Source organism: Squalius cephalus (assembly GCF_949319135.1).
Source record: "Squalius cephalus genome assembly, chromosome: 2".
Taxonomy (NCBI): domain Eukaryota; kingdom Metazoa; phylum Chordata; class Actinopteri; order Cypriniformes; family Leuciscidae; genus Squalius; species Squalius cephalus.
The window spans coordinates 29719576-29746177 of NC_137123.1; the positions used below are offsets into that span (position 1 = coordinate 29719576).

Sequence of the window (26602 nt, forward strand, 5' to 3'; positions counted from 1 at the left end):
GTGAATTACTCTTAGTCAAAAAAATTAGGAGTCCTAAAGTTACGAGTGACACGCCCATTATTTTTAGGAGTTGCTCCTAAATTCGCCAGTTAGGAGCTACTTTTAGCCTTAAAATTATTTGTGAATACGGCCCCTGATTGTTATATTTATTACATTTTCATAAAAAGATGACAGAGACAGAATTTTTTTTTTTTTTTCTTCTTAAAATAATGTGCACACATAAATCTTGCACAAGACCAGGAATGTATATTTAAGAAAATAAAAAAAAATTACATCAAATAATCCGTCTATAAACAGATTGATGGCTCAATCGGACTGAAAAGCCTTCAATTAAACATCTCAATCAATTCGAATGAAAGGGTTTGTGTAGATCCTGAATTATCTAATTAATAGGAAAATATTGCCATGGGTTTGTCAAGTAGACCCTTGAATATGAATATACCTTGCACATATGCATTGCCATGATGTATGTTTAAATACATCTGATGAACATGTGTAAGTTTTATGTCTTACAAACTGGTCAGCAGAGGAGACTGAATATTTACTTCAAACTTTACAAAACAAAAATAAGACAAAAATACTAATTGGCATATTCTCTGAGATGTCAGATTTCGGCCAAAAATGGCAGTTATGCTTTCGGTAGCTCTGGCGACAGAAGCGCTGCTTTCTACGTTTTTGAACGCAGCAATTGGTCACTGTATATGCACTGAAATTTTGTTCAGAATACATGCAATTCTCATATAAAGGAATGTGTGAATCAGATTTAGTTTAGGGCACATTTAAACAAAATGTTCAGATTCTGAAATTGAATTGGATTCATTTGGATTGATCGTAAAATTACAGTTAAAAAATAAAACAAAAATATGCACTGTAAATATGGAAAAGATGAGGCAATTTGGGTTTCTGGTGGAACCTTCCAGAGAACCTTTTGAGGATATGCCACCAAATACAGGGACTGTTCCTGGAAAACTGAAACATCTGGTCCCACTAACTGGATTCTACATCAGCCATTTGTCCCTAGAGGCCCTTGTGATTATACGCAACAATGATCCATTTTAATACAATAGACCTGGTTCAGTCCCCTTAAGTTTAATAATATTAATAATTTAACTGGGTTCTTAAAATGTATGACAACTAGCCCTGGTCTCCTATACAGGTACATGACATTAAGACTGTATCCAGAAATTTCAGGGTAAGAAAAGTATACAGACAACACAAAACGAGCATCTCTTCCCTTCAAACTTCCAGATCCATTTATCCTTTTCTTGATCTTTTGGTCTTTTCTTTGGCCTCTCTGGAGATTCTTTTCTAATGTTGCTTTTATGGGTGTTTTTGTGGAAGCATTAATTGTAAACAGGATGTGTTTTGTGTGGTCTTTAAGAAAAAAATGTTTCATATTCCTGCTTGGACATTCTTCAAGACAACCTCTTGAAACTTACAAATTACTTGTGCTGAAGTGCTGAACAAACCACATGTGACAAATATATAAATGGTCACTCGGGTTTGTCTGGTAAAGATGTGCGAGCTGCTGCAAGATCACACAAGTAGATTCAGCTACAGCTAATGCAATCTTCAACCGCAATGCACCATTAGCAAGCAAAACAGCAGCTACGAAGCATTTGATTTACGTCTCCCCAATAACCCACCTGCAAATAAAATCTCTCTTTCGTAGTTTTGCTTGAGTAGGAGACTCACAGAGCGTTGCATATAAGCAGAAGCAAGCGAAACAATGTGAACAATGATTTATACAGGCACTGCAGAGAGTGTCTGTCAAATGAAGCCCTCAGGAAGCTTTCATAGAGAGGGGGGATAAAAGAGAGGCAGCAGGCCAGAGGTTTGAATGCTCACAGTTCTTGACCTTTTGGCATTAGAAGCCTTGTAAGTTCAAACCTCAGCTATTACCAAACTGAGCTCATCTTAAGTGGCTATACAGATGCAGACGTGAGCCCCAACAGCAGGTTCCTACACAGTAATACCTTTGCTAGACTGGACTGTCAAACACCATTAAAATATCTGTGCAAACTTTTTTTCACTGAAATTTCTTCATTAATTGTTCAGTATAATATATACTGTAGTATGGTGCAAATAGCTTAGGCATGTTAGATTTTTCACACACACACACACACACACACACGTTTTAAGATAGTTATTTCAAAATAACTGTAAAAATCTATTTGATGATCACAATCCCTGAGTTTTTTACACGAAGAGACAGGAGGAAACTGAAACAGACTAAATCCATAAGAACTGTAGCAACATCTCCAAGACACTTGGAGAAATCAAAGTTTTTTTGTGTGTGAAAAAATGCTGCAAGTGTTGAAAACAAAAAAGTCATACGTTTATTGTATTTGTCATTAACCTCTATTAACTAAATCAAATCGAAATGTATTATGACCACCCTTATTAAAACAGCTTTTGTCCTGAATACATTTGCGCACAATGATTATACGGTAGTTTTGCAGATTTCTTATTCTCTTCTTGGTAAAGAATCTAATGTGCTTTTACACAATCAATCAATCTATCAATCTATGGCTTCCTCCAATTTTAGGACCAGGTCTACGGCTGTAAACATTTTCGAATGACAACTTAAATTTGATGTAAATTTCAACACTACAAAACAAAAACACTACAATCTTTCATTTATTATGGAACCAAACATTTAATAGCGGTGTATGTTGCTAATGTCTGAACCCGGCCAGTACCTGAGATCATATAACCCGACCCAATCGGTTACATTTTGAGCCCGAACCCAAAGTCCGTTTCTTTTTTTTCTTTAGTTACAAACCCGAACCCAAAGCTATTTATGAAACATTAAGCCGAACCTGACCCGAAACCTGACAGTTTTTTTTTTCTGTAATGGGGGTATATCTTCTAGGAAGAAACAACAAAAAGGATGAAGGAATCACAAAAGGTACTGGAAAAAAGTTTTTAACTGTGGATATGGATGGAGTATATACTCTCCAGAAATAAACCACTATAACTATTTTTTTTTCTTTCTAAAAGAATGCAACAAGGACTAGTGGAGAATGTGGGCTGAGTATGTCATACTCTGTCACAGAGCTCATCATCTGGAAAGCATCGCATTATGTACAAACATCTGATAAACAATACAGATCAAATAGCAGATGGGCAAATGGTCTTAAAACGGCAGATGGATGTCTGGGCATTGTATGTATCATAAAGGTGCTTCAGAGAGGTAGTATTAGATGCTTTAAAGTCTATGGAAAAAGGCTCTGTGGCACAAAAAAAAAATGTTTCTGATATACCTTTATAAGGATATGATTATAATTTGAATGCTTTTATTATGCAAAACATTTCTTGAGACAAACCACATGGTTTCAGTATTTACATTCAAACAGGTTTTCACTGAAATCTCAGTCTTAAAAGACGTAAAAACGTAAAAAAGACATTGCCAAGTTTAAAATAAAGTTAAGCATAAAGTTGATTATTGTACATTCTTTGGCAATTTTGCCTATTTTTTTCTCTCTCTCAAAGAATATTTACTTCAGTGTTTCTAGTTTATAACTTCCACAAAATCATTACATTTCTCTAACAGCTTTTAATATGTATTAATTTAAAATAATGTGGAAAACATATGTTGGAATCTACCCACCGAACAACAAAACATATAAGAACACATCTTTCGCACCCTTGTAAAAATCACTTATACAGTATGCTCACATATGCCAAGTAAAAAAAAAAAAAAAAAAAAAAAAAAAAAGGTCAGAAAAACAGGTTGCCAGTTTGGTGCACAACAGAATAGTATTTCCCCCTTAGGCTATGAGCCTCCACAGATGTTTCATTCAGCCTTTGCAGCATTTGGCCACTCTAAAAGTGCTTCAGCCACTGCATTCCCTCCCATTGTACTGTGAAGAAGAGCGAGAGCGAGGGAATGACAGGGACAGGCTGTTTACCACCACCCCCTTCTTTCTCCCTGTGTTAGCTCGAGGGAGGCAAAGAGGTGGGGGTTGGGGGACATTGGGGCGGCAACACAATTGCGAAGGGTCCAGCTTGGAGCTCCGGGCGGCACAGAGGGTCATAGAATGGAGCTCCACGTCTGGGCCTCCCGAATCCTGAATCCGCTGGGTGGGTGGTCTCCACTCTCCACACCCATTCTCTCTCTCTCTAATTCACCCGCTCGCTCTCTCGTTCTTCTGCTATCCCAACACCTCCAAGAGAAACGATTAGATCATCCACTCTGGCCAGCACTTGAGCTCTGATGTGGCAGTCAGTGGCACAGACTGGATTCATTCAGAGCTAGATTAGAGAGCCTCATGGGCGAGCTGCGTGGCCAGACCCACAGAGGGAGCCGCTGCCTCTGCTGCTGTGCAGTTCTGCTGGTGGGCTCTTTTCACTCACACTACTAACTGGGTGGCAGTTAGCAGTAATCCTGTCACTGATTAGCTCTGGCATGAGGAAATAAACAGTAATAAATGAATATACAACCTTCCTCCATCAACACGCCATGCACGTTTTCAAACATTTACAGACCTGTTCTCCTTTTGTCCTGGTCCCCACACGTCAAGATCACACACACATTTAATTTGGTCCCCACAATACAGACAAAGCCTGACCTAAACACACATATTTATGAAGGTTCTTGAAACAAATTGGACATTTGTAGATATATCAGAAGGAAGAGGCTTTTGAATTATATTCCACTTCACATTTACATTTTTAATGTTTTTGAAAGAAGACTTATGCTCACCTAAGCTGCATTTATTTGATAAAAATACAGTACACACTGTAATATTGTGAAATATTTTCCAATTTACTGTTTTCTTTTTTAATATATTTAAAAATGTAATATATTCCTGTGATGGAAAAATCATCCTAATATGTTGATGTATGGTGTTCAAGTAACATTTCTTTTCATCAATGTTGAAAACAGTTGTACTGCTTAATATTTTTAGTGGAAACTTAAAATAAAAAATTCAGGATCCTTGATGGAAACGTTTTTTTTTTTACTTATATATATATATATATATAAAATACTTTTCAAACTTTTAAACAGTCGTGTACACACACTTACAATAATTCACATTTTCAGCATTTTATTAGCCTTATTAGACTTTTTAGTCTACATTCTTTCTAGCAAAACAGTATACATTAGCTCAAATGTTTGTTATTTATATAGAGGTGTTGGATACTATAGAGATGATCCTATTGTAGGTCAATGCAATAGGAAGATTGTTTATTAAGTAATTTCTGTGTTCCTGAAGAGTATTCCTGTAACAAACTTCTAATGCTTTATCATACCTACAGTGACACCTTGTGTCTATATCTGGTTTTACATGAAAAGGTCCCAGTTGGTTTTATTACCATGTCCTTGAGTGTAACCAATCAATATTCTGCTGCCATAAGAAAGACTGTCACTGATGTCTTCAAGTCTTCCAGTGATATTTGGGTCAAATTAAATTTACTAAAGTGATTTTATATATACAAAAAAATATATTACACACAACTTAAAGTGTCTACTTTTTTATGTTTCAAATAACTTTAGTGAAAATAAAATGTCGAAATATGGGTAAAATAATGTTCCAAAGTGTTAAATACACATAAAATACCAAGCTTAAATATGCAAGCAGCATCACTGATTCTTGAGATAAGGGACAAAACATGTTTTAGAAGTTAGTTTATGTTATTTAATAATACATTATTATTAATTATTAGGGCTGTCAAACGATTAATCACGATTAATCGCATCCAAAATAAAAGTTTGTGTTTACATAATTTATGTCTGTGTACGGAGTATAATTATTTTCTATATATAAATACACACACATGCATATATATATTTAAGAAAATGTGTTATTTATATATAAAATATTTATATATAATATAAATATATATATATACACAGTATATACATGCAAATATTTCTTAAATAAATACATGCATGTGTGTGTATTTATATATAGAAAATAATTATACACCGTACACACACATGTATTATGTAAAAACAAACTTTTATTTTGGATGCGATTAATCGCGATTAATCGTTTGACAGCCCTATTAATTATATATTTGTAGACAAAGCAAATTAACTATGTAAGGGAACATTTTTTTCTAAAAACTTACATTTATTCACTTCATAACTTAATTTGTGTCAACTTCATCAGATGCATTACAAATAATTACATTTTAATCTGATCCACACAACAACAGTGTAAAATATTTAATTATGTAAAAATGGTGTTCAGTAAATGAGCTAAGTGATAAGGACATTAAAACATTATCTACATTTTTTATTGGGTTAGGGTTATTAAACAATCCAGTTCCTAAATTCCTTAATTCTCTACCCTCTTTAATATTAAACATATAAAACCAATGTTCTTAGGTAAATCGGACATAATATCATGTAGTGCAGTTGATGTTACAACAACTGATTGACAAGACAACAAATTAAAACAACTAACTTATTTTAAAAACGAATATTTTGACATGGATGACTTTAGCAGTGGAAAACTGGCATGTTTGCTCTCTATGAATACACAATAAGAACTGTAATATTCCAGAAATTCAAAAAAATATGACACTTTAATAATGGGGCGTTAATAAATATATTTATATAATTATTGGTGGTGGTTGAGGAGATTCCCCCTTCCATGTAAAGCGCTTTGAGTACCTAGAAAAGCGCTATATAAATGTAACAAATTATTATTATTATTATGTAATAATTAATTTATTACTTAAAGCTCACTTGAAGTAGTTCGATACCACAGCAAATAACTACAAGCCTACCTGATCAAGTTCAAACATTATTAAAGACAAGTGAACAGTCAGTGATAAAATAAGAACAAATAAACAAATTACAAGCAGAGATGAATACTAAATAAGACCGTTACAAAGTCTAACAGCAGTATTCAGGTACATAAATTAATAATTAGGCCTAAAGGTAAAATATGTGTCTGTATGTGTCTGTTTCAAGGGCAAGGAAACGCGAAAGAGGAATCAATTCGGCATTCGAGCACTGTCTGAAACGCGCCTGCATCTCTCTCTCTCTCTCTCTCTCTCTCTCTCTCTCTCTCCCCCCCCTCTCTCCTCCCCCCCCCCCCCCTCTCTCTCTCTCTCTCTCTCTCTCTCTCTCCTCTCTCTCTCTCTCTACACTTGCATGACGTATTTCCTCTATTTGGCCCAAGTCTTCAAGTAGCCGTAAAGACTGCAAGTGTGTGTAGAACTTTTGATTATTCGATGGGACACACTTACAGTCCTGCAAAAAATGCAAGTGTTTCCAGAGCTTTTATTATATTTTATTATATTTTCAATACGTTTGCATTTTAAAATAAACTTCAACATGTCTGTTCGGTAGTCACTATTTAGCCTAACTAACAGAAGACAAATTTAAAATTGTGGTGCTTCTAATTAAGTGATAAAACAGTTGCAAATTTTGTACAAAATAGGCTTACACATACCATACTGCATGCATTTTTAAGACATGGGACAGTCTTGCGCACTAACTCACAACACCTCCGTGCTGTCTCCTCCCTCCAGACTTTAAAACTAATCTCAAAACTCATTTATTTACACTACGCTCTGTTAACTGATCGTATACTTTAAATTTCAGACCCATGCATGCCTTGGTTTTCTTTCGTATGTAATATGATCACTGTCTGTCTGCCTGTTCATGTTGTTATATCCTGATTGTATATTTGTAACTGTCAATATTATGTAAAGTGTCCTTGGGTTCTTGAAAGGCGCTATATAAATAAAACATATTATTATTATTATTATTATTATTCATTCATTAATTTAGTAAAATACTGGTTATTTCTATTGCAAAAGATTCCCAACAAAATAAAAAGTATTGAAGTGAATCATAAGTGCTATTACCCCATAGAATTGTATTATAGAAATGACTACTGTTACATTTAGAAAGAGAAATATCTATGATGAAATTACTTCTGAGGGGAATTACAGATGCACTCGCTTAACCAGTGCACCACATGTTCCTATACAGCTATTTCCCTTTTTTTGCTTTACTGCAAACAATAGATCATAACATCAAAGATTACAAAGTACATAATACCTATATGTTTTAATTAGATGAATAATGCAAATGTACTGTAGCAAATGGGGCTTCCTAAAAGTGCACAAGTTCCTTATATGTGCCTGTTTTAAGCAACTGTTTGCTGCATCCTGTGCTGGTCATAGAAGTGGAAGTTACGCGGTTTCAGACTGATCACTTGCTGTCCTGAGGAAGGAACACTCACTTGACTAGATACCTTCTCTGAAAATGTGTTCCGCATCACTTCATCTCCTCATTGGTATGTTTAAAGATGTGTATTTTTTATTTTTTTAATTTTGTGTAAATTTGAGCGAAGAGCTCATTGAAATCAAGTAAAGGAAGATAATTCATTAAGATTAAATTTATTTTCTATTTCTTGTTGGGTAAAGGGTAGCAAATGCTTTCTATTGTTCATTCAGCTACTATTGCATATGTAGTTGTAATTTATAGATTCCATAATGTATAAATGAAATAGTTCTGTTCCTCATGACCTGACCTGACCTTTCTCTGGTATACAATGCAGGTGCCTTACTTGTTCTTGCTGTTGAAAATGAGGCCAAAACCATGATAACCAGCACAGAAACCAACACTGCTCCGGTTTCAATTTCTATCGACAACACCACCATATTAAATGAAACCTCAGTGGACATTCTGAACAACTTAACCACTTCATTCCCTCCGAACTCCACCGACATACTGTCAAGCACTACGGATGTGAATATGTCAGATTACACACCAGGTAGCTTTTTCAGTTTGCTTGATTTTATTTTATTCATGTGTCTACACACCTAATGTAGCAACATGGTTGGTAGGACACCTGTAATGCTGCTTGTTTCATTGATACATAAATGAGAACCTCTAGCTAAAATAAGGTCACATATGGGTATCTTTTTTCCCTTCTTTTTGGCCAATAGATTTGCCTATTCCTTCTACTTCAGAAGATCCACAGACCAAAGTCAACACAGACTATGCAGTTCCATCCAGCACAAAAGAGATTAAAAGCACAACCAGCAAAACCACCAGTAAGAGAGAAAATACTGTGAAATTCAAGCAATGATAACAGGTTTTATTTTGCCCAAACGAGCAATGTGAGAATTCTGTTTTAATATCCAACTGTAACCTGAGTCTGAGTCATTCGTACACAGGAAGGAAGCGTGTGGCTAAGCAATATAAAACTGTCATCACTAGTAAAAAAAAACAAAAAAAAGATTTATATCAACTACCTAAAACAAGCAATATACTGTAGGAACAAAAGTCTGCTGAATAACGGTTAATTAATCCTTTGTTTACCACCAAAATTATAGCATAAACTTGCCATTCAGCTATTCACCTTATTTTTATTATTACAGCAACTCCAGCAAAAGAACCTGTCAAAGGCAATGGAGCAAGTGAGTGATTTTTTCAATTTATTGTCAGTGTTTGTTTATTCATGTTTCATTTCAGTTTTGTTTATTTTTAATTGCCGTAAAAAATTATAGTTGTTCTTGATTATTCTTACTGGGTTTTTTTTTTTTTTCAACAGTTTACATAATTATCCTGATTGTTGTTGTTGTATGCATATCTGGGATAGTAGTTTATTGTTGCCTTCAAAAGAAGTCCAGGGTAAGAGATTTTTAATTTATTTTTATTTTATTAATTGGAGGAAATCAATAATAGCATTTAATAGTATTAATTTATGGTTTCTTGTGCATTTTATATATTATAATTATTACATTGGCTATACGAACTGCATACTAATCATGTTTGTCTAATGCAGAAGTACTCTGTGGACTTGCATCCCAAACAAGAAGATGCTCAGATCCCACTCAGCGCAGTGGATGTAGAAGTGTTTGACACCACATCAGTCAAAGGTACCAGATATTCCTAACTCTCTATCACAGGGATTTCTCTAACTACACTGACCTTGTGCTATAACTGTTCCCAAAGATATGCAAACATTTACTCCTGTCGAGTCCACTGAGCCATTAAAGAACCCTGACCCTGTGAAGGAAGCAGAAAAGCTTGAGGGAGGGAAAGGTATGAAACAGGCAACTGATTTCTGTCAAATACTGTCTGGTAATCACTTCATCGTGAGAGATGCATTATAGCTAAAAGTAATTTCACCACAAATGTATGTAGTGGTATCCTACATTATGATTTTACAAGGAAAAACAAGGAAATCAGTATAGAAACAACTGTGTGTGTGTGTGTGTGTGTGTGTGTGTGTGTGTGTGTGTGTGTGTGTGTGTGTGTGTGTGGTGTGTGAGAGAGAGAGAGAGAGAGAGAGAGAGAGAGAGAGAGAGAGAGAGAGAGAGAGAGAGAGAGAGAGAGAGAGAGAGAGAGAGGAGAGAGGAGAAAGCTGCCATGTTTCTGAACCGAAGTACACTGCAAAAGTGAATCGTTGTTGTTAAATTAATAAATCAAATTATATTTTATAAATACTATCATTCTAAAGTTTGGGGTCAGTAATTTAAAAAAAAATAAGAAACTAATACTTTTATTCAGTAAGGATGAATACAATTTTCAAATAAATGTTCTATTCATCAAATAATCCTGAAAAATATAAATATCATGGTTTCCACACAAATATTAAGCAGCACTACTGTTTTCAACATTGATAATAATAAGAAATGTTTTTTGAGCCCCAAATTATAAGAATGATTTCTGAAGGATCATGTGTCTTCTTACCGACCCCAACTGTACTGAAAGTTCCTAAGCTATCTGAACTACTGTCCTAAACTCCAAAATGCACGTCTAATGTGCTTTAAACTACAGCAAAAAATGGTTTTGTCCATAATCCCCGAAGTTCCTTTAGTAAAACCGGTGACTAGAAACCTGAAGAAGAACAATAATTTGTTCAACTAGTTGCAATAACAGAGAGCTCCACTGGATGGACTTCTAAGACAAGAGTAAATATCCGCCATACTCTCTTCTCAGGAAAGATTTTACACCAATGACAAAACAGTGGTGGAAAAAAAGTGGCACTGTCAAATTTAGGGCCATAGATCCAGCTTCTTAAACGTACTCCCTTCATGTAAAATCCATGAATGTCAAAATGACTAAACCCTTGCAATATCCATGAACCTTCAACTTCAGCTTCTTTGTAAGAATCTCTGTGCACAATTCTGACACACAATAAACAAAACAAAATTGAAAGAGCAAAGAGATGTGAGAGCCCCAGCTCTGAACAAAACTTATTTATCTTGAATGATATTCTAGTCTCTACCAGCAACCATTATCTGAAGTGGGCCTGCTTGGACATGTGTCAATGCCTATAGCAGTTAGGAAATTACCACTTTTGACCAGAGGCAACCAACTGGTCTTTGTGTCTGATCCATACCATCTGGAAGACCCATAACAGAAATAAAGATGACTTTGGCTGTCTGGGTTTGCTCATAGGTGGGCTCGTAGTGCTTTTTATTCATGTTCATTCAGTTAATCAAAAGAGGTAATGAAAAGTAATAAAGGTGGTTAAAATTGAATTCCTTTTACAGATTTCTGTTTGGTAAAATGTTTTGTTTTAATTTGTTAATGTGCATGTGTTTATATTTCGGAGAGAGCTCTTTATCCAACAATCTATTGAAAATTGAAGAGTAAATGTGACTGCAGTTTACTGGAAATAATGACAGCTGCATTACACCCTAACAACTTTTGCAACAGGAAATTACATTATTTGACTAGCAGTCTAGCAGTTTAAGGAACCTTAGAAGTTCCGCTAATAACAGCATTGTCATTTTTTCAGCAGCGGAGATACACAAGATTACTCCTAGAATGTATAGGGGTTCAAAGTGACCCAACATGTTATGCTTTTTGAAAATATATTTTATTAAAAAACATTTATATTAGTAAATTTAAAACAAACGCAGGCTCCTTGTTTCTTCTCCATTCAATGAAAGTCCCTATCCCTTTCAAACTGATTCATTTGAGGCCAATTACAATATCACCTGCACTTGCGTTTATGGATTAGGCTGTGAACACCTTGTAAAATGTTAGACAAAATGACAAAGTAAAAGTAACAAGCACGACTAACAAAAGGGGATAGTGGGGTTGTTTGCCTAAAGCAAGCAATTGGAATTGCTTAACAGCACAGCAATACTTCCTATAGTCTCAGTTTCTCTTCAAGCTCCCTGTAATTAAACCAAAATCCACTGCCTGTCATTGACAAGCTCCACAGGCTCCACTTTAGGAACTAATGGGTCTCAATCCATTTCCTGGCTTTAGCGGCTTTATTAACTAAAACCACATCCAAGTCTAAATCAACCACACAGTGGGAGAGAGTGAGAAACAATGAGAGAAGGATAGAAAATGTAACAGAAGTGTGCATTGAAATGACACAGTTGATAATGGTTTTACGATGCCCCTTCATCTAGTAAATGCTGACTTTCCAGTCATAAGGCTCTGTTTCTACCACCTGCTCATTTCTCACACTGCTAATTTTCAAGATTTACTGCACTGAAAATGATAGGAACACAAAAGGTTTGAGACCACTAAGGCCAGACGCCCAGGTGTTTTGTGTGCAGTTGTGATTTTAGAGTAGTAAGAAGCAAGTATCCAATAGTACAACTTAAATATGCTTTAGTGTTTTAGTTCTTTTCACACTTGAAAGGTATCAGAGTAAATTTGTTTGATGATCAGAGGCCCCTATTATACTGTGAATTTGGTTTTCATTTAGTTGGTGTGAACAGACATTTTGTGAATATTAATTTTGCTCTTTATCTGAACTGATCTTCAGGCACTTGTAAGTGACTATGACTTTTTTTTTTTTACAATTATGAATTAAAGGTCCCGATATACTCAGAGAAGCTTTACAACATTTTTGTTCTTTGCTTAGGGGTAAAATGAAGTTCAAAATACTGTTTCAGAAGTATACTGTTAGCGAACATCCTGATGCCATCCATGCTGCTGAGAGCGGCGTTTAGGCTAGATAAATATGTAAATATGTGCTGTGTGCTTTCCTCTCGATAATAATATAAACACAACAAAAATGACAAGAGAGAAGACAGTTTCGCTGTCATTTAGAAATACAACTTCAATGTTTGAAATTCTATGTAATCTGTAATTCTTTAATGTTCATGATTTTACTTACGTCTGACCTCGACAAACTGATTTCCACGTCAAAGAAGGTGGAGCATCAGAGCTTACCTATCTATTACGTACATAATCGCCACAGACAAATGGTAGTTTTACGGTTTGAAGGTACTTTACCAGAACGTTAGCTTTGGAAAGCGGTTTCGAACTCCCGAAAAGAACCCGATTTTGTTCGAAATGACGTCCCACCAGTTTGTTCTTTGATTTTGCTTGAAGTTTATAGGGGCCTTAATTTGTGACCCAGTGGAAAAATAAGTGTTTTGTTTGATGTAAAAATTATGTACTTTAAACTTGATTGTGTGACACATAATTATTTTAGAAATAATTGAGAACCATTATAAGAATCATTGCCAAAAACAAATTCAAATACATTTTCCCTACAGAATCGGTTGATGTTAAACAAGAAAACCAGAATTTGTCCAGCACTCAGGCCACAGTGATCCCAAAGGACAAAACAGAGGAGATGACTGTAGTGGATATATCTGATGTAGAACCTACGGTCTCCACCAAGACTTCAATGGAATCCTTAGATGATGTTCTCAATGAAAACAACAGCAACAATACAAGAGCTAAAGGTTAGTGGAAATGTGAGAACTTTCTAATGCCAGTTACACTGTCCATGTTGTGTGGACTGAGAAATGATCTGTATACCATAAGATTAAAGGGATAGTTCACCCAAAAATGTAAGTTATAAAATTAGATCACCATCATGTCATTCCAAACCCATAAGACTTTCGTTTGTCTTCGGCACAAATGAAGATCTTTTTGATGAAATCTGAGAGCTTTCTGTCCCTCCATAGACAACTATGCAACTACTACTTTGATGCTTCAAAAAGTTCATAAAACTAATCCATATGAATGAGCGGTTTAGTCTAAATTTTGGGAAGAGATACGATCACTTTATATGATGAACAGATTGAATTTAGGCTTTTTTTTTTTACATTTAAACCTCAGCGAACATACACAGAAGCTCAACTGAACCTGCTTGACACGCAAGAACAAACCTATTGCAGAAGCTCAAATGTGACCCTGGATCACAAAACCAGTCACAAGTCACACGGGTATATTTGTGGCAATAGCCAACAAAACATTGTATGGGTCAAAATTATCGATTTTTCTTTTATGCTAAAAATCATTAGGATATTAAGTAAAGATCATGTTTCATGAAGATATTTTGTAAATTTCCTACCGTAAATATATAAAACATTTATTTTTGTGAGTGAATGCAGCACAATCGCGAACATAAATGGACAACTTTTAAGGCGATTTTCTCAATGTTTCGATTTTTTGCACCCTCAGATTCCAGATCTTCAAATAGTTGCATCTCGGCCAAATAATGTCCTTTCCTAACAAACCATACATCAATGGGAAGCTTATTTATTCAGCTTTCATAGTATGATACATCTCAATAAAAAAAAATAAAAAAAATTGACCCATGTGACTGGTTTTGTAGTCCAGGTTCACAAATGTGCTGCGTAACACAAGAATGAACCTCATTGGTTCTCCTACGTCAAGTGAACATGCTTGAGCTTCCGTTTACCACAACTGATGTTTGAGTTAATGAATGTTTATATGTGAAAAAAAGCCTACATTCAATGCTCATCATATAAAGCGATTGTGTCTCTTCAGGAAAATTTGGACTAAACCGCACAATTCATATGGATTAGTTTTACGATTTCTTTATGAACTTTTTGAAGCGTCAAAGTGTCAGTTGCGTAGCTGTCATTGGAAGGACAGAAAGTCTTACGGGTTTGGAACGACATGAAGGTGAGTAATTAATGACAGAATTTTCATTTTTGGGTGAACAATCCATTTAACAGAGAAACAAATATACTATACAACATACTAGTGATTATTATTGAGATTATTGAATTGTTTGGATATTCTAATACTATCTCTCTCTATTAACACTCCCTCTTTTTGTTTCAGTCAATGGCAAAGTGCATAAATTCACTGACATCTCTCTTAAATGTTCTACTTTAAAATAAATCAGCACATTCACAACATTTTACAAAGATAAATGTTTTCCAGTAGACCACACAGATACATACAGTGCTGTGCTCTACTGGAGATGTAAAATAAATACTTCTAGTATTTTAAAACACTGGATTTTTAAAGCAAGTTCCTGAAAAAAAAGAAGAAGAAAAAAACTGAATATAGAGATGATTATTCTTACTAAAAAGCACTTATAGGGCATAAATCACCCATTTATATCATGATTTATATTGGTCATTCCAATCAAGATGCTTTTTCTATTCACACATAAATGCAGTATAGAGCATTCCATCTCTCATTACATCATATCCACTGAGCTCAATCACAGACGCCACTCCAGGTCTCATGTCATCAGACACTTGTGAGAGAAACCAGTTTTAATTCCCCCTGTCAGGGAGTTTTGCACACCTGTGCCCCAGCAGCATTATTTCTGTTTGCAGCTTCCAGGAAAATGTGTTTCTCTGTTAACAGCTGATGAGAGACACTCATCAGCATTTCAGTACAAGATAGCCAATGGTATGGACAATAGAATGCTGATGGTTTTATTACTGCAGTCATTCCACATTTTACAGTGTCCTTTCAGTGTCCTTTCAGAAACACTAAATACTAAGACATTCTGAAAAATTTCAGCTTCAATTTTCAAAAGTCTGAGACCAATAGTGAAAATGCTGCTATTTTTAAATTTCGTTACTGCATATTAAATGTTATTATCATTTAAAATGTAATGAGAAAAAAATATATAAAAATAGGAGCATTTTCTCTAGTGGTCTCAGATATTTTGGACCCAACTGTATAGGCTATTATTACAGCTTTTAATACAGATTGGTTTAAATATATATAGAAGAATTTTCATATAATGATTAAATCTATAACATAAATTATTAATTAATTTTGAATTAAAATTTAATTATATTATATTATACTATGTATATTATATTATAATGTACACTGCTGTTCAAACATTTGGGGTTGGTAAGTTTTCTCTCTTAAGGGTCTCTCTTAAAGACATACAGACATACCACCCAAATGAATTTGGTAGGCAGCTATGGCTGCCACATAGACCATGAAAGTTGACTAGGATAACCCTGCAGTGAATCACTTGCAGGAACTCCAGCACTGTACCAAAAGGGCAGTTAACTGGGTCCAGTTGATGACCACTGCACTCTCAGACGTCCTGCTTCTCAACTGAACTGGCCAGTCGATATTTAATCTGGCAACAGCGCGAGTCACAACCTCCACCAGCTCCGCATTGGCTGTAGTGTGAGGTGGCAAGTCCTCAACCTCTCTTGCCTCGATGCTTTCAATTTCCAACTACTCAGAAATAGATACTTGTGCGGAAGGAACCGCAAAGCGTGCTTCCGAACACTTATAAAAGGGACTGGATCTAGATCCCCATGATTTAGATTGCCTCAGCAGCAGCGGGACCCACACCCTGGGGAACGCAAGCCTGAGCACCCGCCGCAAAGAGCACCAGGCGGGAGCAGAGCGTCCGTAGTGGAAGATGTTCACAATGTACACAGCCAGTGCCCTTGAGCGCTGACTTGTGCATGCTCCATTCCCAAACAAACAACACAAAGATCGTGTGTATCCCCACCCGTGATGTAGCGTGGGCAGGGATGAACACACACACATATGACTTTCTGACTCTCAAGATATATATGTGTGTTTGTTGTCTGCCTACCACCTATATATATATATATATATATATATATATATATATATATATATATATATTAGGGGTGTAACGGTTCACAAAATTCACGGTTCGGTTCGATACGATACACTTGTGTCACGGTTCGGTACGGTTCGGTTCGGTACGTTTTCCATACAGCATTGCCAGAGAAATTTCCTTGAATTATTTTTTTATTATTATTAATTTATTTAATGAAACTAACATCATAAAGTATGATTTTTTATTTTTTTGGTGCTTTTTTTACTGAGCAATAATGGAGCTATACTTGACTCTTCTTATGAGCATATAAAACAAAACAGCTCCTTGGGCAAAATGAAATGTAATATTGTAGTAGGCTAGTAGACTAGTTATAAACAAAGGTTTATTTTAGTTCAGATTAACATTTGAGGGCAGCAATTGTATTCATAATGTCAAAATAAAACCGACGTAATGTTACTTGAAAGCATTATAGCCCACTATTCCTGACAAACTTCCATACCTTGCAGTTAGTGTTACTACAGCAAATCCATTCCGCGGTGAATGTTGCTGATCTGTGGACACCGGCCAGTTCATTCATGGCACGATGTTTCCTGGTTTCCAAGTCAGCGCAGTTTGATCCGTTAATAACAGAGAAATGTGCATGTTTCTCACTAGATCTCGCAGCGATGTTATTACTTCAGTGGCGAATTCAAAAAGCATTTGAAATTCAAATGCTTCCTTTACTGGTCTGGATCTCTTAGCGCTGTGTGGTGTTGCTTGATCAGGCTCGCGCATAGGGCTCGCGAGTCCCGCTTCACAGGTCAAAACTGATAAACGGTCCACACAAACACAATAAGAGTAGCTCAGTTTCGTTCCTTACATTGCATTTGCCAGTTGATGTTGTGGTCGCGGCAGCCTCTATGAGCGCGCTTGCCACCCGCGACGCGCCTTCGTTTGAAATAACGTAATTTTGGTCGGCAGAAAAAATTGTCCACGAACTGTCGGTACGTAATGCGTACCGAAAACCGAACCGAAAGCCTCGTACCGAACGGTTCGATATGAATACGCGTATCGTTACACCCCTAATATATATATATATATATATATATATATAGATGGTAGACAGACAACACCAATTAAGACACACAATTTCACATTCATTAGGCGCTTACTGAAGACACAGAAGCTATAGCGTTGCACTGTTTGGGCATGATTTATAGTTTCCATGTTCGTGACGTCACCCGCTCGTCACACCATTGGCTGATTTCACACGTGCATCACAACGCTATCATGCAGAGTGTTCCCACAGCATCAATCGACGCAGCGTGAGTTCCCTTGAAAAAGAACAGTAATATTAAAATAATATTTATTATATTTTTTCAGGATTCTTTGATGAATAGAAAGTTCAAAAGAACAGCATTTAAATGAAATAGAAAACTTTTGTAACATAACTGTCTTTACTGTCAGTTATGATCAACTTAATGCATCCTTACTGAATAAATGTATTAATTTCTTTCAAAAAACGGTAGTGCACACACATACACACACAGGACATATTGGAACATAAAAAGGCTACACACGGATGAACTATAATTAGCAGAAAATAAGGAAAAGTCCACTCATTCAAAAAACAGCAACAGCAAAAGAATCAAAGGGAGGAAACAGAGAGAAAACCTCTCATTCATTCCAGCTGGATTGGAACTGATGGGAAGGTTGGAGACATGAACTTGAAAGAGGTCATGTTCTCCCACCCCCATAGATAACAGCTAATGACCATGACTGCTCATAAAGCAGTATAATTAGCCAGAGCCCCAAGGAATATATAGGGTATTATTTTCCAGTAAGAGTGTATGCTTTTATATGCTCTCCGGTCATTGTTGGAGGCTCTGTTTCCACGTTTTGGGAGCTGATAGAGCTCTTGTAAATGCTTCAGCTGTACCTGTGCATTTTACTACTATATTTTCACTTTATAGTAGTTCTTTGTCTACTCAACAGAGAGAAATAAAAACTTGGTGGCTGACAGTGCTTTGTATGCTCTAACAGCACGTTATGCACTACTTTCAATTTAAATTGCTACAGATTGACAGCAGATGTTTAGTAACAGTCCATGACATTGATGGAATCTGGATTAAAAAAATACAGAAAAAGATCTGAAAACTCAAAAACCGTTTTAGGTGTGGTCTGTAAAATACTGTCTAATGACAAAGAAACCAAGTCAATGCTAGATTTACAGTAACAATCTAACACTCGCCTGGGCCTGAAGAGTATTAGACACTGTGCTTTGGTGTAGAACTAATGTGTGTTTGCGTATGTATGCATGCAGTTATTGACCGCCAGCATTTTGATGTGGTTATCACATCACCTGGCCAGGTGTAACTTGGGATGAGTGGGAGTGAGAGAAACTCAGAGCTGTACCAGGTGGTGCCTTCTGGTTTGAGTTGAACCCTGCAATCTTTCTTGTAATCTTTTACTCAGTAATTGCAACATGAACGGAAAAATGTTGTTTCACCATATCTGAAAGTGTTTGTGAGGAAATTGTGCTGAGAAGCATTTGAAGGTCATTAGTGAAGTTTGGTTTTCTTTTGTTGGTGTTTAGCGCCAGTTATTTCCATGGTTACATTGATATGGTTTAGATTAACCACACGTTTGGCTCATTGGGATGTCAGTGTTTGTATGTACACAAACACTGATGACTGTATTGTAGGCAAGTGAAAATAATTTGGACAGTCATAAAAGGCAATGTTGCAAAGTGGACATGAATGTAGCAACTCCAGAGTGTTTTTATAGACTTCCTCTTTGCACTTTAGACCAAGTCAAGAAAAGTCAAGCACCCAAAAATGAAAAATCTGTAATCATTTACTCACCCTTGTGTCATCTCAATTTTCTTTATTGTTTTTTTCACACACACACAAAAAAAATATGAACAGCAAAGAAGATATAAGCTTTTTTCTTTTCTTTTTTCATACAATGAAAGTCAATGGGGTCAGTTTCAAGCTCCAGAAAGGAAAGTAATCCAAACAGCTTCAGTGGTTTAATCCACATCTTCTCTTTGTTTGATGAATAGTGCTAAATTTAAGTGATCATTCACTCTCAAATCAAATCATTGATCAAACCATATATACAAAGCCCAAATCAAATATGGTGACCCGCCATCAACAACATCAAACCCAATTGGTGCTTACGTCATGATGTCAAGTCATATGAAACGCCAGAACCAATGAGGTTTCAGGTTTGATGTTATTTTTCAAAGATCATCACTTGTTCTTCAGAAGAAATAAAACTTCCATGATTTTGAAACAACATGAGTGAATTATTACAGCATTTTTTTTATTTTTGGGTGAATTATTATTTTAAAGTTGTGCAAAACCTTTTTTTCTGTACACACTGATGACAATGACAGGTGAAATAACCATTAAAGGGTTGAACATTCAAGACCATTAAGCAATTAGACTTGAGAAGATAAGACTGGAGAATTTAGGTTTAGATTGTTGGGAGTGTGTGTTCGTATATTTAGATACTTCATCCCCTCTCATATTTCTAAATCTTCTCCAATTCTCCCTCCGTGAGAAGTCATGAAAGGGTTTTTTTATGTGGAGACCACACCCATGTAGGTCTATCCCACCACACTAACCCAACAACCCTACATTTTATTCATATGGGGAACATGCATCAATGTCCCTGTTGATCTTCCTGTAAATCTTCACACCTTCCTTGATTGCAGCTATTTTTGTAGAACGGGATAAAAGAAATGCAATCGGCCCCCGAGTCAAGCCAATGACTTCTATTCTGCCACAGTTGGGAGGCAGAAAACTTGAAGCTCATTCTCGTCTACCAGTTCAAAGACCATACAACCTTTCATTTTTTTGATCAAGTATAACAATAATTCCTGTCATTCTTTTTCACTTAAAGGGACAGTTCACCCAAAAATGAAAATTCTGTCATTATTTACTCACCCTCAATTTTTTTCAAACCTGTATGAATTTCTTCTGCTGAACACAAAAGAAGATATTTTGAAGAATGTCGGTAACCAAACAGCTCATGGGCCCCATAGTATGAAAAAAAAAATATATATATACGATGAAAGTACTAAAAAAATACTAAAATACTATACTATGGAAGTCAATGGGATCCCGTCAATTGTTTGGTTACTGACATACAGGTTTGGAACAACTTGAGGGTGAGAAAATGATGAAAGTATTTTCATTTTTGGGTGAACTATCCCTTTAATAATCTATTTATTGGCGATGTCAAAGGCTAACAAAAATTGTAAACTTAAAAAAAGCAGAATGTTTTCAGTTACAGGATGCTTTCTGCATTGTTGTCATACAGTGACTGTCAGACTCAAAAGTTCATCTATATTTTGTCCTTCTCCAGCTGTCCTTTCGCTTGAGCTTTTTTTATCCATCCTGTGCTACTCATCATACATTTAATGATGGCCACTTTCAGTGAGGATAAATTTGCTTGGGTGACTTTACAAGCAGTGAAGTAATTTAAGTGGGGTGATAATTAGTTCATGGCAAACATACATGTATATCTCAAACTTCCTGTGAGTTTCTTGGAACTTTTTCCAATTACTTTATGGGTTTTCTTTCATTCTTGGAGTTTATTTGATTTATTTATATAGTAGTAGTTTTGTTGATATACAGCTAGTTCTGTGAAAACGAACAACCTGAAACTAGCAGGCAACCAACTTATACAGCTATTTGTTTTTGGTATTTCTAGTGTGTATTCAGCAAAGTCAATTTCCTTTCTGTGAAGTATAGACTCTCTTATTGTGGGTTCACATCGGTGAAGACACTGTTGGTTAAGGTTTACAAAGTAGAAAAAATATCTTTTCTAACACAAACAAGGATGAAATTCTTTAACACAAGCAATTAAACACCAACCAGCTGTTCTGAACAACCGACACAAGTTTGACCACCACTGATGTCTGGTCACGTTTGTCTAGACAAACAGAAGTGCCCAGAAGGGAACATTTCACTGCATTTGAGTTCCATATGTTGAATCTCAGTATTCCTAAAGTAAAATGCTCAGTGTTATTATTGTATATCATTATTAGGCATACACTGCAGTAATAAATCATTACAATTCAAGTCTAATTTGTTTGTTGAAACCTAGAAGCCTTAGAGAGAAGACATTATTGTATTTATTTTTCCATTAAACAACAATATTTATAATTAAATCATTAGTTTTCTCTTTAATCATTTAAATGAATTATATCAGCATCATAGTGCATGACAGTTAGTCATTAAAGTCTTATTATAATAGGTAAAAACTGAAGGCCAATAAAATAAAACATTGATATTTTTTATTTTCTTTAGACAATATACAATATCACTCAATATGACAAAACACCTATTATAAAATACTACTACATTTGCTGGTGGTGGTAATACCGTAAATGAAAGAGATTTTTATCAAGGTAAAATCTACATAAAGTTCCCAACGAAAGTATTATTTAGTGTAAGACATGTTGAAGTTTAGCGGACAGTTTGTCGATTCATTAAATAAGCTATTTCCTCACAAAAGCTGTTTATTCAGTGTAGTCAAGCCTCTCCTCCATTGATATCCACACAAAAAAAACAGCCTCTGGTCTCCTTCCCTGCATACCGCCAAAGCCGCAGCGTTAGCGTTAGACGTTGCGCTCGTTTGGCTAAAGGTTGCAGGCTTGCCTTCCAGTGGCTTTGGTTAGTATGCATTATAAGACCATAATTAGATGGTTCAGGTGTGTGTAACTGGGGTTGGAGCTAAATTCTGCAGGACAGAGATCCTCCAGGAGCAGGAATGAACACCCCTGCTCTAGAGCTTCCATAGCCATGATTGTGACAATGTACTTTATATGCAGATATATCCAATATATATATATATATATACATATATATATATATATATATATATATATATATATATATATACACTTAAAATTAAATATATTATTTTTGTTTGATTTTGACAGCTGTTTAGGAGATTATGTTATAGAGCCAAAATCTCTTTTTTTTTACTTTACTGGACTGAAAGGCTTAAAAGGCAGCCTGATGTGTACTTCTACTTTATTACTTTAACAGTTAAACTAATCAAGAGCAAAATAAAAATAAAAATGTGCTTATGTTAAATATTGTGACACAACTTCTCTTCATTTGCTCAACCTGTGGTCTGTCTTCTTGGTGAGAACTTAACGAAAGGACAAAGGTCAAGCAAATCTAATTAAAGAGCAGCCTGTCAATGTGCTCATGGTCATTTGTTATAATCAAACCTTCTGACGTTCCAGTAGTTTTACTGAACAAGCCTATAGATAGCAATGGTCCACAATTCAAAACCCTACAAAGAAACAAAAACTCTACAAGGTACAAATTCATGTTGTTGCAGACACAAGCACATTTAATATATTACAAAGTTACTTATAGTCAGTAGAATGTCTGTTGGGGGAAAATCTAAATAACGTGTTTGCAGATATTAATGAGAGTTAATTGTGGAGCCTGATTAATTAAAGTAATAGTTCACCCCAAAAAATAACATTTTAGTTGGAATAGTTTGAAGCTAAATATTATTTACTTTTAAACATATTTTGGTTTGTGACATACATACAATAAAAAACAACTCTACAAAGCAACTCCTATAATCTGTAATATCCTGTGCTATTTTTAAATAAGTACAGCTGACCATTCTCACACACTGTTTCAAGCACATGTTTGACTGATGGGGCTCTGAAAAGACAAAATTCAAAGGAAGGGCATCCAATAGCACATTCTCTCTCTTCCAGTTTTCTATTCCCAGTGAGTGTCCTAGAGCAGCGGCTTCACAGGCCAGGCTGTGATCAGGCCATTGCTGAAAGATAGATTCCTTCACCTGCCCGTATCTGCCCTGGGCATCGTATACACATTCCTCTGAGTGGGATTGACAGACTCCACTGAGACTCTTTTAACTCCTAGAAGAAGAAAAGAGTTCACAAGGCAGCTTTGGAATGATGCATGTATTGTGCCATGTTCTTATGCCATGAACCCTTATTGTCATTTATTTAAATATCCTCTTATTCAGTCATCTGCAAAAGCATCCTCAATTATTTATTTGCTCAGCTGTCATTATCGTTTGAAAATAGTATGTAAGCCGTTTCCGACCCAAGGTAAAAAGGAAAAAAAGGTCCTTGTGAATCGTTAAAATTAGAAATAGTACATTGCCAGATACAAAGTCGCAATTACAATAATGTTGCAAATGAGAAACAAAGTGTCAAATACAAGAGACAAAGTTGAAATTGTGAAATATAAAATCACATTGTATAGAAAGTCACATTGTGTGATAAAGTGGCAATTACGAAAAATAAAGTTCCAGTTTACAACATTAATTTGCAACTGGAGAAAAATCTTTTGATTGATGCTCACTATCGGTTGATCGTGTTGGCCTGTCAGAAGAGATTTTTTTTGCAGATAAAACTGAATGATGAATCTGTTGTGTAAAATGTGAAACTATATTCAAAAACCCATCCCTTCAGGACATGTCCTTTTTAGATTTTGGGACACACAAATCATGATTTCCACACCTGGAACCAGACAAAAGGCTGTAAGAAATGCACTTGAAGTGTCACCTCAGCCTCGGGTCTGGAGGCAAATATGAGAACTGAATCATTTACTTTTGGAACAACAATCTTTTAAAAGAATTCCATAAGTAAAAACCAAAGATAATTTGGCTTAGTGACGTTAAAATTATACAGACATATCCCAATTCATGAATTTTAAGAAATTAAACTGCTTTACACTCTACCTGTTACATTTAAAGTTTAGTTGGGTATCTTGGGTAAATCTAGGGTGGAAATGGCACTGGGATCGCTCTACAAACCTGCCCTAACAGCTCTGATATAATTAGAGGTTCCACTTCAGTTTAAAAGATTGGAACTCTTAGATTAGTCCCCTGGTTTCGTCTTGATAGATCCTTAAAGGAATGTCCAGCTACCTGCTTTCCTTTCTCTATATGGGGGTGGGTTGGGAGATTGTTATCTCAGGCTCAGTTTACATATGCCAGCTCAGCCTAATGAGTCTATTTGAATGTGTATGGTCCACTTGTGCGTTTGTGTAAGCCTGTAAAAAAAGTATTGTTAAATTGGATACTACCCTTTCTACTGATAATTGAGTGGTTTTTCAATACAGATGTCATTGCACGCCATTTTGTGAACAAGCCAACAGGTTAAAGTCATGAAGCTTATGAATTTTCAATGAATGTGAGCATGTCCATAAATGGCTCCAAAAATTTGTTCTGAAATATTATAAAATATTTAAACTCTGCATTTATACCATACTGACAAACCATGGCATATAACCTTCACCTTCAGGCTTTTTTTTTTTTTGCAAATAAAATCAATACATTTTAGGTGCATGTCTACCATCAAACAGAGGTTTTATGTGAGGTAAAGCGTCATGTCAAAGGCTAAATACATAGGAGGTTATGAGCTGGCTTTACAACTCATGGGAAAAATAGCAAAGTGGCTTTGATCATTTTGGAACCATTTTCTTTTATCAGTAGGATAATTATCTCATTGTTTTGGTCAAAAACAATGAATTATTTACATCTACAAATTGAATAAATGTGAATAAATTAATGTCTTTAAAAAAATATCAACTCTGTTTTACAGATATCTGAACCTGCCTGATGGATTTTTGAACCAGTAAATAAAAACTGCATTGCAACATGGAGAAAAAAAGAATATCCATTTGTAAATTATGTGTCATCATTTTCATTTCAGACACTGTTGGTGGATACATTGATTTTTTTATTTTTTTTATTATGCATTGCATTGTGTTTTAAGGTTAATGGAAATGCCAGTAAACAATGTCCTGGCAGATGAAAATCTAATCTAATCTAAGCTTGCCGAATTTCAACCAGCTTTGCATTGTAATTATGAAGGTAGTTTATGTAAATGAAAAAATGTATACAACAAAAGTCTGCTAAAAGAGTGCTATAATGCTCACTGTTCCTTTGTTGTATGTATGTTATTGATGCCTATAATTGTGATCTATAAAACTTAGGCTATATATTCATATATATGCTAAAACAACTTTAATCACTGTACCTTTTTTAAAATCTCATGATTATTATATTTTGTGTTATAGGCTAGTTTTAACTGTGTTTTCTTAAACTTCTGTAAACTACGCAGTCTTAAGGACAATCTTGTCGGGTGCAACGTGGGTTTATAATCAATTGCTTCTCCCTTCTAATACCATAATGTCAAATAATACAATACAATTTTTACCTTAATTGTCATTTATCATTACTTTTAGTTTCAATAAATCTTTTTCTAGAGTAAGAGTCTCAGTTTTTACATTTTATGTTTAAGGCTATTTCTTATGTATCAAATTCTGGCTTATGATATTAAATATCATGTTCTGGCTGCCCATTTTACTCTGCTCATTATTGCAGCAACAGTTCAACAATAACTACTATTACTGCTAGTTAGCTGAGCTGTTAGATGAAACATTGTGTAATATTTGTGTAAGACTGAACCTTAAATGGAATTTGTCAGGTGTATGTTCTATGTGTAATAAAGAAAGATTATTGTATCAGAACTGTGTTAGAAATTGCTCTAAGTAAACAAGCAGATGCCAAAATAGATGGTTACGCAAGGAGCTCACAATAAAACTATTATTTTTGATTTAAAGTAGTTAATTTTAATAACTACCTCCTTTTTAATAATAGCAAATTTGTTTTATTGCATCGATTGCAAACTTCCAGGTGCACACTAAAACACCTCAAACCATGTGTGCTGTGTGCTAAAAGACAGGAATTAGTTGTCACCTCAAAAACACCTGAACATCAGAAGTCTCTGAACTGACATGTTTATAAAAACAAAAGAAAGAGGAATGTGAGGAAGTAGTAGGTGATGTACAGTATAGTGA

At 35.3% G+C, this 26602-nt stretch overlaps 1 protein-coding gene across 2 annotated transcripts; it reads left to right on the forward strand.

The window, feature by feature from the left end:
* The first annotated feature begins 7145 nt into the window (after positions 1-7145).
* Positions 7146-26270, forward strand: LOC307149696 (uncharacterized protein). 2 transcript variants are annotated; one of them, XM_079856206.1, is made up of 10 exons: positions 7146-7224; positions 8155-8267; positions 8532-8747; positions 8923-9030; positions 9358-9396; positions 9531-9610; positions 9765-9858; positions 9935-10024; positions 13459-13650; positions 25342-26270. In XM_079856206.1, exons 2-10 carry the CDS (start codon positions 8237-8239, stop codon positions 25347-25349), a joined length of 858 nt encoding a protein of 285 aa, XP_079712332.1. In that variant the 5' UTR covers positions 7146-7224; positions 8155-8236; the 3' UTR covers positions 25350-26270. The 2 variants fall into 2 exon arrangements, with proteins under 2 accessions (XP_079712332.1, XP_079712333.1); XM_079856207.1 differs by lacking the exons at positions 7146-7224; positions 9935-10024 and having other exon boundaries at positions 8105-8267.
* Positions 26271-26602: the final 332 nt, after the last annotated feature.